The 13,039-nt window shown below is 41.3% G+C and overlaps 1 protein-coding gene across 6 annotated transcripts in view; it reads right to left on the bottom strand.

Annotated features, from left to right (window-relative positions):
* Positions 1-13,039, bottom strand: part of LOC131473877 (Kv channel-interacting protein 2-like) — a 155,557-nt gene that overhangs the window by 17,075 nt on the left and 125,443 nt on the right. Inside the window, exon 1 of one of the 6 annotated variants that reach the window (XM_058651466.1) lies at positions 7,205-7,836. The exons of the other annotated variants lie outside the window; for them this stretch is intronic. Coding sequence (XP_058507449.1) covers positions 7,205-7,313 — 109 coding nt within the window. The 5' untranslated portion in view covers positions 7,314-7,836. Of the gene's footprint in view, positions 1-7,204; positions 7,837-13,039 lie in introns of those variants that run through there. 6 annotated transcript variants of the gene reach the window in all.

Below are 13,039 nucleotides of genomic sequence, written 5' to 3'. Positions count from 1 at the left end.
GGATGACGCCGCTTGAACCTGGTTTTCTGGATTTGGATCGGTTGGTTTTGACTGAATTGAGTCCTTTTGAATCCGGTTGTTTTCTTTTATTAAAGGAAACATCAGTAAGTCATCACAAAATGATTTACTACCAGAGAAAAGGTAGAGTGTTCAGCACATAGATCGTAGTGAAGAATTTGCCATTTTTAGTTTGTTCCCACACTAACAAAACATGTATTCTCTTGCACTCCTCAATCAAATAATATGTGTATATTTAATAAACCAAAAGCATTATTATACAGTCAAAAATAACTCTCTCCTCATTCAGCAACAAAAAAAACACTTTTGTGCTATATCACCTTTCACAAATACAGACCACACCCTGTGTCCTAATTTAGATTTGGTGTGCAACTCTAAATTATTAAAGATACTGTGCCATAGGCTGCAGTATGTTTCAATAAGCCGAAATCCTATCGTCATCATCAAATGCCTGCAGAGGTTTCAAGACTCTCATCACATTCAGATGTCAGAGCAAACTTCTTTCTTTTTTTTCTTTTCCGGGGGTGAAGAAAGATGCACACGCGGTCGCTCTGTGCAACGTTTCAGCTCCTTGGCTCTTAGTTTGCTCACAGCCAAACATGCATGAGTAACACCAGCAGCCTTGTTCGGCAAACAAACTCCGCTTCACTTCACACCGAGCACATTCCTCCTCCAACAATTCAATTGCATATTTTCAGCCGTAATTACACCGAAATTGGTATTTCTCATCACTGTAAGCATGTCGCAAAAAAAAAAAAAGACTTGGCACACTCGCTCCAATCCCCTTGGAAAACACAACATTCTTCATCCACATTATGCTTGTCAATGATGACAGGTGCTGTAGCAGCTATACTCGCGTTATCTTCACCCTGACCATGGCAGGCACCACAGGGAAAGAAGAAACAAGAGGCAATGTCTAGATGCAATTTATTGTTTTTTGTTTAGGGAATAACTTCCAACATCTGGCAGTTATTTTCAGTTTTCTGCATGTCTAAATACTGTGTTTAAATGAAGAAAAACAAAAAGGCTCATTAAGCAAAACACTGCGGTTGTACACGAACAGCAGATGCATGCTAAATTTGAAATATGAACAGTACAGAACATGTTTACAATAACATTTTTTGAGTCTCTCAAAGTGCAAGAACAGACCAAAACATGGAAACTATGCACAGGTGTTCTTCACACTCTCTCCTCTCAACCTCTCAGCTTTCAGTAACCGTTGGAAATGTTCTGATGGCGCAAAATGACGCGTAACTACAGTAATGCGTCAGCGACACGCTCGCTGTTAAAGGGTTAAATATCCATAATTACTAAACAAACAGTGAATAAAAATGCCACTCTGGTGAACAGGTGTTCCTATAGTATATATATATAGCACAGCCTTGTTGAAGCAAGGGATCATTTCAGATGCTTTCCTGGTTGCTCTGCATTCCGTATTGTTGGGCTTGTGGGGCTGATTTACCCACTGAAGCTCTCTACAATCAGGATTATTTAAGATTACGTTCACGTTTGCTTTTAAGCCTTCATTTCTAAATGATAACCCAGTGAGCGATTTGCTTGGGGGATGTTGCTGCTGCTTGGATTCCATCAAATCTAGAGCCAAATATTGCATCAAATAATCAGTTGTGCTCCTTCAAACTGCTGAATCACTTTTAAACGAACTGCATTCGGGAAAAGGTCTTCAGTCATGAGCTCTAAGCTATGATCATGCAAATGACTCGACTCTAAAAAGGGATATTTTCAAGGACACCTGTGTGTGTGTGAATTCAGTAGTTTATTCTCAATGTTATCATCTTCCTGCAGACGTGTGTCAGAGGAAGAACCTCAACTAATGCTGTCTTGTTATCCGCAAAGCACCTGCCATTCTCTCTCTCTCTTTCTTACACACACACACACACTGTCATATGGGGGTGAGGGGGGGTTAGAGACAAATAGGGAAAGACAGAGATGTAGAGAGAAAGATATGACTGAGGAGTTGTGCAATAAATATCCCGTCTGATCCTCCCGTGTCCCCAGAACTCATCCTCAAGCTGGCTACTTATTATCAGAGGGGCAGAGAGAGAAAGTCAAGGGCAACGAGGACAGTCTCCTCCACTCTCCCTGCAGATTCATGACTGATGATTAACTTTGCCACATACAGTATTGCTGTCCTGATAGAATCCACATCGTATACTCTAGTGAGTCTGTCCCCGCGTGTAGAGACATATTTGCCTCGTAAGTGGGACAAAAAAATAACTTTAAAGAGCCTATTCTTGGAAAAGAAAGCTTATAGGTGACATGTTGTCTCGAAGTCAAGACATCAGAGGACATTATATAGACTTAAGACTATTCATTTCCTGGAGACTTACTCTAATCTTGACAATAACCCTACGTCATCCTATCCATACAACATGTCTTCACCTAAAAATGTAATCATTTATCTCATGAAGACCATAATGTGACTGTGTGAACAGATGTAGGTCCCTACAACATGAGTAATACCTGATGCACACTGTCTCTGCCACACACACACACACACACACACTGAATTGTCCATTAGCTTGTCGATCTATTGAAGGGCAATTACAACAAGGGTATATGGAGGTGCCTCCGAAAGAGGGGGGGAATGTTTGTGCTTGGACATAAATGGGTCCTGCACTGAACGCTAAGCAATTTACCTGCACTTATCGCTCACTGTCATAATATCTCAATGTCTCATTCCCTCTCTCTCTCTCACACACACACACACACACTCAGAGAAAGTGTTTATACACAGCAAAATTACGTTACGACACATTTTCTACAGTTTTTGCAATTAGTCATTATAAATCTGGAAATGCATTTCAACTTAAGATCAGAATTCATCCTCCCAGCAACTCCATTATCAATCTGTTCACACTGTGACTGTGACCTTGTATACATGATGAGATATTTCACTTAAAAGGTGAAAAATGAATGAAAAGTGAACTTGCTACTGCGGCTCGGGGAAGAGTCGTTAACACTGGCAAACATCTGAAGCAAAGGGCTTGTTGACCGACAGACTGACATTATGGAAAACATGTGACGCATCATCAACAGCTCGACAGGTGGCGCAGCAGAGATAAGTCCACATAAACACAGAATTCCTCTCTGACATAAAATAATCACATGTAAATAACAAGAATCCTATTCTTCCAGGGCCACACGGTTGGTTTAGTGGTTAGCACTCAGAACAAGGGTCTTTCTGCATGGAGTCTGCATGTTCTCCGGGTTCTCCGGTTTCCTCCCACAGTCCAAAAACATGCAATATGGGGATTAGGTAAATTGGATTCCTCATGTGGAGGATAAAGCGGTAGAAGATGGATGGATGGATGGATGGATGTTCTTCCTGTACACAGGAAATGAATATGGATCGAACCGAAAATGCAAAGTAAAACTTGTTTAACACTGTGAAAAGTGAAAGACGAGATTCTGCAGACTGGTCGGACATGCGGTTCACATCTGCTGCCTAATCAGTTGAAATAAAGAAGAGACATTGCAGTATTAAAGAAACCCCTGACACCCGGATCCTTGTCCAACAGTGGGAGCAAATCTAACAGACAGCTGACTGCAGCACACACAGTGGCCACTGCAAGCAACTCATTAGTAACAAGACATCCACTGAGATACAACAAGAGGTACATCTCAGTGACAAAAGCAAAAAAAAAGAGCAAAAAAAAGCAGGTGGTAAGAAAATTAAGTGGTGTATCTGTTATCAGAAAATGCCCAGACAGAGGTTTCAACAAATTGCATCCAGGTAATGTTTTTAGAGAGGAAGAGGAACACGCAGGAAACCGCTGTGTTGTTCGGTTTTTGTTCCAGGCATGCAGCCATCCAGCTTATAGGCCACAGCATCCCAGTATACAACTCTTCCATTTCCACCTCATAAACTTGTAAAGACCACACTCGAACCATTAGCCATCAGCTTTAAATCTATCCGAGCCTTGTAAACTTCCAGTACCTTCACACAAATACACCTCCACCATCACACACAGCCAGCTTGTGCTCTCTTTTCTACCACAAAAATCATACATACTGTAGTATATAAGTATGTGTGTGTACTTGTATTTGTTACCTCTTTAGCAGTGTTGTAATATAACAAAGTACAAATACTTTACATGTACTTACGTTCACGTACCTGTACTTTACTTTGTTAATTGTATTTCTAGCAACTTTTACTTTTACTCCACTACATTTCCCCTAACTATCTTTGTTACTCGTTACTACCAAATAAAATCAGAAGAAGAAGAAGAGTAGGTATTATGGTCTGTATTTATACAGAGCTTTTAGTCTTGATGAGCTGCTTTACACTACAGTTCACAGTCATTCACACATCTTTCATTCCCATTCACACACTGTAACATGGGGTTAAGTGTCTTGCTCAAGGACACATATAGACTAGCAGAGCCAGGAATTGAACTCACAACCTTCCCTCGCCCTACCACTGAGCAGGATATGACTTTTGATACTTAAGTACAGTAAATGTCATATACTTTAAAGACCTTTACTTAAGTAATATTATAAAAAATTAAATAAAATGTCTAATATTAAATGTCTATGTCTATGACGTGTCCTCACTAAGCTATAAAAAAGGTTAGTGTGTGTGTGTGTGTGATCAGCACAGGGTCAGCAACACAGCTCATTAAAGTAATGAGAGTCTCACAGTCTCTTCATTTTATTTGTCTCACTCTGTCTCACCAGAAAATCACTCAGTGCCAGTCTGTCATATAATGCTTCAAACACAATGAATATATTTAACTCTCCCCTCGCTTCCAAAACCGGCCGTTTGAATTATTATTGTCATTCCAGTAAGACATTAGTCCTTAAACATAACCAGTAACTATTAATTGCTGAAGTCACCCACGTGTGCCAGCAGATCAATATCCTAAGTGCGAAATAAATCAGAGACACACCGCCACGCAAGCAGCCAACACAAGACTCCACTCTTAAAGTGAAGTAGAGAGATCAAGCAGAATAAATAATGCCTGAAGGCCAAAGTGAGGAAGACCGAGGAAGACAGACTACTAAATCACACAGGACAGAAATTGATCAGTTGACCAATAACATAACATTGTAAATATAGTACACAGGATAGATATGGATTTTCATCAGTCTTGTATAAAGTACCTTAAAGGGATACGTCAGTGAAAGTACAAGTATGCTACTTTTTATAATACCACTTAAGTAGATGACGTTTACTGTACTTAAGTATCAAAAGTATTTTTCTTTTAGAAGTAAAAGTATTAAAAAAGTCTCTTTGAGACTATAAAAGCTCTATATAAATACAGACCATATTGCCAACTCTTCTTCTTATGATTTTATTTGGTAGTAACGAGTAACAAAGATAGTTAGGGGAAATGTAGTGGAGTAAAAGTTGCTAGAAATACAAATAAAGTAAAGTACAGATACGTGAATTTTGTACTCAAGTACAGTAACAAAGTATTTGCATTACAACACTGATTTCCATGTATGCGCTGCTCACTTTATTAAGTACACCTGTTCATCGGCTCGTTGAGTGTTGACAGCCATTCACATTCAGCAGCTCAGTGTATGAAGGCATGTATTTGTGGTCAAAACAGCCTGCAAAGTTCAAACCATGCAGCGTCATAAAGAAAGGGGAGGAAAGGTGATTTAAATGACTCTGAATGACTCTGTTGTTGGTGCCAGAGGCGCTCGTGTATCGAGCATTTCAGAAACTGCTGATCTACTAGGATTCACACAACTAATCTCAATGTTTTATAGAAAACAGTGTGTGAAAAGAGAAAATATCCAGTGTGCAACAGTGTGCAACTGGGTCACTGGATAATGGCCAGACTGGACAAATGTAAAGTAAAGTTATAATGTAAAACACATCAGACCGTCAAGCAGAGGGACTTCCTAACGAAGTGCCTGTTGAGTGTTCATTCTCCAGTGAGCACATGATTCTGCTGATTGTCTGAGTAATTCAGTCGTTCTGCCGTCTGGACTGTGGTTCCTCAATTAAAGAGAAAATTCATTAGCTTAAGTACTCACAGGGGAGTTGGCACGTGCCAAGTTTGCCGTTTTGATAACGTATGGTCAAAATATGCCAAAGAGGATCACAGGGGGAAGAAAATGGCATTAGAAATGATGCACCACTCTGTGGACACGCGTGTCTGTACGGTAGATCACTGTGACAAACACCAGAGGTTTTTCTTGTGGCTTAAGGAGACGACAGAGAGCTGCTGGTAAAACCTCTGTAACTGGGCGCAGTCCAGCGGGTGCATCAGGGATGGAGAGTGCCTCGTAATGGAACATCCAGAGGAATCGAACTGTGGCAATTCTTGATCAATGCAGTATTTTATTTTTATTTTGAGCACACTGGATGTGAGCGACTCAAAATGGGACTAGACAGGCATCACTGCACAGCTTTAGCTAAAAAAAAACAGAATGAAGATAAGAATCTGATATTTCCTGTTGCTAAGAAGAGAAAAGCAAGTTTGAAGTAACTAATGTGGACTGGATTAACCTTTCATTTACAGGACATAGATACTGTCAAGTAGGTCATTCCTAAAATCATTCAGACAAACTATATTATCATAATCTTATTATTATCATGTCTTTACCTACGGTTCATTTAGTCGTTAAACTGAGTTTGCTCTCAGAAATGCATCAGCCCACTGGCCACAGAGCACGTTTACTTATTATCTACAGAGAAAAAACACAAAGGAAAATGAGCTACATTTCTTCTCGCGCTACAGCTTCTTACTCAGGCTACAGGCTGATAAGACAAAAGCTGACATTCCCTCAGTGAGACAAGTGCCTCTACATAGCACTCAGACTCACTCTGTCCATAGTGTTATCGATTAAAGGGTAAAAGCACACACCCCAGGGGCAGAGGAAGGCCTCACATACAGCTAAAGTTACTGTGTGTGCGTGTGTGTGTGTGAGTGAGAGAGAGAGGGTGAGGTGGGGGGGGTTTGCATGGCCCAAAGTTGCATTGGTAACTCAAATCCTCAGACAGGACAGAACTGCAGTCTGCTCAGGACCACAGGGAATGGCCACTGTAGTCGAAAGTATCATCTCATGCACATAGACTTGTTCACCTGCACCACTTTTAACATCTTGTTTGTTTGTTTGTTTGTTTTTATCTCAAAAAATAACTGTCCCTCTGTCAAACCAACAAACCAACACACACACACACACACACACACACAGAACAATCCATTACCTTCCCCGCCGACCGGCTCGAACATCCCGAACTGCTCCAGCACTTTGATGAAGAGACCCATGACCACCAGCACGGCGATCATCTCCAAACCATCCAGACTCAACATCATGGGATGCCAGTGTTTGTCATTGCACAGCACTGTGCCACTGAGCCGAGCCGAGTGGGACCAGGCTAAATCTAGTCAGCAACACGGGACCTCAAGGCTCAACTGAAACTGAACTTGCCCTAAGTCGTCCTCTGCCTACTCACTCACTCACTTTTATCCACTCTAGCATTCTGACTCTGACCAAATGATCAAAAGATGCAGATCAGCTCTACAGAAAAGAGAAACAGGTGGCTGTTGGCTTGGCTTGGCTTGGCTTGGCTTGGCGTCTGTTTCTTTTGGCCTCATTCAGCCTTCTTTATATCCTGGTTGGAGGTCATACTGCTGAAGCTACAGGCTGCAACACTTGACAAAAGCACCTGACAAAAAAGTTTAAAAGACGTTTCCTTCTTGTTCCCTTTTTGCTCCAGGCCTGCGTTGAGAAATGGAATTCGGGGATGTGCTGCGCCTGATAGTCCTTTGGCAGCGGTTGTCAGGAAGTGAGCGTTGTGAGGGGGGGAAGAGAGAGAGAGAGAGAGAGAGAGTGAGGGATATGTAGCAGATAAAGAGTGGGAGAGGATAAGTGGGAGACGGCAAGAAAATGAGCGAGAGAAGAATTAACAGAGAGCGAGAGAGAGGGAGAGAAGGCAAACACACACACATAGTGATTTTTTGGGGGGTGAGAGAGAGTTGAGGTATGCCCTCCCTCTCCGGTGACATTAACTTCATTGATTTGCCTAATGTGGTTTCCTTGGTAACTGGAACGGAGTGTTTAAAGCCAAATTTAACTAGAGGAGAGGGGGGGAAAAATAGGATGTTTATGTTCACAGTTCCATCTCAAATGTGTGTTTTCACTGTCAAACGTGCGCATCCACTGTTTGCACATCGGCGCGTCTGTTTCGCAGCCTCACTGTCTGCTGAAAATCAATGTGATGTCTCATTAACCTCTGAAATGTGTTGCAGCCAGTAGCTCGGTAGGGATTTGACTTCCCCCAGCAAAAAAACACACGGTTTGGGGAGACAGGCGTCAGAAAGGAGACAGAAAACTAGCAGCTGAACGCAATAATCCGGCCAAACGTAAATAAAGTGAGTGCCAAGTGTGTGTCTGTGAAACGTCAGCTCCAGGAGAAGAGGGAGGTGGAGAATATCCTCAGGTTAGTCGACATGAATATGACTCGGGTAAAAGTGGGATAATGAAAGCCAAGTACACGCAGTTAAGTGTGACAGTTTCATTTGGTCACCGTCATGGCAGCCCGAGTTTTACAGCAGTAATTCACGACAATCTAACCACTCTTAAAATTTATCGGTGCCGTTGGAAGTAGAAGTGTGTCGTTTAAAAGAAAAAAAAACAAAAAAAACTTTAGGGCTGTGTCTAAAATTATTCACTGTGGTTTACCAGATTTAGTGCACAAATCAATTGACCCCGTAATGGACATGGATTGTCCCAGAATGCAACGTTAATGCGTGGACACTGTTGGACACTATAAAGGCCCGAGTAGTGGTAGTAAAACTTGTGTTTCAATTACGAGTATGGTCCCAAACGATTACAAAAAGAATGTTTTTTAACGCTAAGATGGTGACTTCCTGTCCCGCTCGTCATCCGGCAAAAATAAAACACATGCTTTCAGTGTAATCCCCAGGTTAAACACGCAAAGACAGTAAAGATAAATACAGTATATAATCATTTATAGTTATTTGTTATAATTTATACTTACTTTCATGTTAAAACCACTTTTTTATGTGCAATAATAGCCCTACTGAGTAGTGTTGATTTTGAATTATCCATTTGTCATTATGGGACATTAAGAAATGCAGTGTGTCCCAAATAATGATCGCTGGCATTGCTGCATTAAACGAGTGAATTAAATGAAAGTACTTTGTTGACTGTGTAATCATTTTAACAACTAAAGTGATGTTACAGTAACAGAAACGATACAATGATGAAAATAACAAACTGACCTCTTTTAGCGACTGCATTCATTTCAATAAAGAAAAACATGGAGCCTAAAACAGGACATTTGTTGTCCCTTTTAATAATAAATGACCTTTTATGAGTCATGGATTCTATGTTAGCTGTTTTGTTTGTATCTAGCAGATATGATACATAGGGAGGTTGAAATAAGACTATAATTTGTGAGTAAAAAAAGATTGGTATAATCAGTTTTAATAGAACGTGGGGGGAAGATGACTAAGCTAAGCCTCTATATTCATTTGAGTATACTTTCTGAGGCTTTCAGCTGAAAATGATTTAGGTTTCATGCATTTTTGACTTTGCTAATACCAGCATGATCGCATTCACCTTGCCCTCCATGGAGACAGTATCTGTCTGAAAGAGCCAACCGAGGTTATGATACTAAAAGCATCAACAGGAATCGGTGCAGGCAGCTACTGTTAGCCACTACCCTGTCTGCCCCTCCCAGCACACGGCTCCCAGTGAGGGTATCACTTCGCCTTGTGCTATAAAAATAACAGAATCGGAAAAAGGTACGCTCCCCTCTTTGTCTTATCCTCCTCCCCACTGCTTCCCTTCCTGTCGCTTTTCTTTGGAGAGAGAGAGAGAGGCGAGGTTTTGAGAGGTATGAGGCAGCACAAGTTTGACAAATGTACCGCGTCTGCATCCACTTGTGCTGGTTCACTTTTTTTTTTGTTGACATTTCTGCGGCTTCATTTTTAAACCGAGCCATACAGCAGCATGCCTCATTATGGGGATGCCTGTCATAAGAAGAAGCAGCAGCAGCAGCAGCAGCAGCAGCAGCACTGTGTGAGGGTCACTCTAATGTTTACTCACACATAAGTACACCAACACATTCGAAACACACATGCAAGTCAGACAAGGTGACAGCCGGGAAACCTAATCCTATGTGACGTCACTTCACTCTCTCCCACACACACACACACACACACACTCAGTCCATGGCAGTAATGTATACGTCGTGTATTGAAGCCGCGCTCCGATTACAGATATGGCAAATGTAAACAGAGAAATACTGAGCCACATGCTCTCCAAAGAGGGAGAAAGAGAAACCTGAGCCTGACGTGTTGTTTAAAAAAAATCATAGTTGTCATTTGAGGGGAGAGAGTGAGCGAGGTGTGAGGAGAGGAAGGGGGGAAAATAGCAACACCGGTTGTTGTAAGTGACATGGCAGCCGAGGAGAGGAAAGTGGACGAAGAGTCAGACAGAAACGAGAGCATGATGGAACACAGGAAGGATAAAGTCAAGAGCCAGAGTGACGAGGTTGGATCCCTCTGTGTAATGATCTGCAGAGCACAGACGGGAGAAGCATCTACTCTTTTATTACCACCTAACATCCCTCTCCTTTAGTTTTTCCACCTCATTCTGGCTGTCACGACAGAAAATTGGACCTGCAGATGTGTCCTTACTTCTCCGTTTTTTTTTTTCCTCCTCAAATTCAACACAAAGTCAAACACATACTTTGCAGTTCTAGAGTAAAAAAAACAGTGCAACAGGTCGGTGACTCTGACACGGGGAAAATTGCTTTTTTTCTGTACGTACAACAAACAAAACAGCTTCAATCGACAGTCGAGGAAATGACAAGATTAAGAAAGTAAAAAAGATGCCACTATGATAAAAAGCTGACATTAAAAATCCTGTGTCTCTAAATTATTTGCAGGGTCTTAGAAAACCCAAACACTTTGTTTCTTCTCATCACAATAAAGACACTAAACAACTGGGTTTTCTGAGCAGCGGCATTGAATAATTCACTTTCTTCAGTGGGCAACATGTGTGCAGCCGTCTCACTTTACTAGCCCCATGTTGCTATTGCCCCCTTCTGTCTTGACATGAAAAAGGCACGAGGTGACACATGATCTAAACATCAACTGAGAATAATGTCGTCTGGAGGTGAGGCTTAATCAACAATGTTTTTTTTTGTCCCCCTGATGAGTCCTTGAAACCCTGCATTCCTCCTTTGTGCGTGGTATGAGCTAAAACACAGGACAATCAGTCAGTTCTAAAAAACAATTATCTCACTCGTCTTTGTTTCTCCTAAGTCTCCTATTGATTTTTCCAAATTCCTTCTGCTGTTAAATATGCAGTAAGAGATGCTCTGAGAAGTGAGCAACAAGAGAAGCCGACGGATGGATCATACGTTTCATGACAAACAGACACGACTCGCTTTATTGACTTGCCTCTCAGTATGTACGATCATAAGGCCTCACGGGAACACTGTAACATCAGTATTGAGTTCAGTCACCTTGGTGAAGGAGGACATGTATCACGCCTGCAGCTCTCTTTTCTTGTAGCGCATTTTAAAATAAAACCCTTTCCACAGCGCCCGGAGGTGGAAAACAACATGGTAGTTAAGCAGCTACATGGCTGTGCACTATCGATCTTTGTATTTTCACTCTCTAATCCACAGAACGTGCTAATTGGAGAACATGACTATCGACCGGCGCCTTTAATAAGGCTTGACCGACTGTGAGGAGACAACAATACACAACACACATGCACGCGGAAAATCACAGGTGCACGTATTGACACGAGGGGAAGACTCTCACTGATGTCGCATGTAGTGATTCCACCAGACGTGAAAGAAAGGCATCATGTGCAAATCAATAAGATATCTGGCCAAAACATGTGTTTGGTTACAATGCCACAGTGTGAGCCGAGTCACACTGATAATCAATACACATCTGACAGAACATGATAGAGAAGAACAGCTTTTGAACTCGGGCTGCAGCCATGATCCGACGAGGGTTTAAAGGGCAAAGATCAGAAACCAAGCATTCACATTTTATGACATGTACATTTTTGATGATCTGCCTCTTCTTTTGAACTCATTCAGACGTGTCAGACTCAGACAGCCCTGACAAAATCCCAATAGATCAGCAGTTTCTAAAAACAGCTCATCTCATGTTCGAAGTCACTTAAATCACCTTCTTTTTTGCCCATTCTGATGCTTGGTTTCAACTTCAGCAGGTCGATTTGGGCATGTGGCTGCCTCATTAGATATTTGTGTTTACCCTTCGTGCTCACACGGCATGGATCTGTGCCGCAGGTGCACCCATGGTAAATTGCCGTGGGAATAATGCACAACTCCTTATATGGACATCCTGGGGGTGTGTGTTTATAGGTCACATATTCAGGCTTTTAAAAAATATGTTTTTTTTCTGTCTTCTTATGTGTTGTTGAGTCAAAGTTCTGATTGATTTTATATCACATTTATAGAAGTGATGTAAAGTAGCAATAATTGGGCAGAAGTCACAAAAATAGACCATTTTTCTTTTCTTTTTGTTCTTAAAAACGATTCAAGAGAACTTTGAACTGTGACGTATTTCAAAATTTCACAAATTCAAATCGATTATAAACATTTTGAGTACTTTTTTTTTTCATCAGATTGTGCTGAAAAAGAGGCTATAAGACACTCTATATTGCACATTCTTATACCCGCTCTATATACTGTATGTTTACAAATCATAATGGAAAAAAGCAGCCAAAATGCTCCGAGTACAAGCAGTAGAACAGTTTCACATGGATTTCTGACTTTATCTTCATACCACCTGTTACTTCGTCCCCCTAAGGCCTTTTCCAACTGTAGTCTAACCCTAACTGTGTAATATAAAGGATACTGTGTGGCACTTTTGACTCATTTAGTTCACTCATGAGTCAAAAATCCGTTACGGCATCAAAAATGACACGGACCGTGATTTAAGAAAGTTCAACTCACCTTTCCTCATAAACAGGAAGTAAGACAGTGGGAATATTGACATAAGGATGAGTGGATATAGAGCCC

The sequence above is a fragment of the Solea solea genome, chromosome 15, assembly GCF_958295425.1.
Source record: "Solea solea chromosome 15, fSolSol10.1, whole genome shotgun sequence".
In the NCBI taxonomy this organism is placed as follows: Eukaryota; Metazoa; Chordata; class Actinopteri; order Pleuronectiformes; family Soleidae; genus Solea; species Solea solea.
Note: the sequence above shows the minus strand (reverse complement) of the source record. Positions and strands in the feature narration are given on the sequence as shown.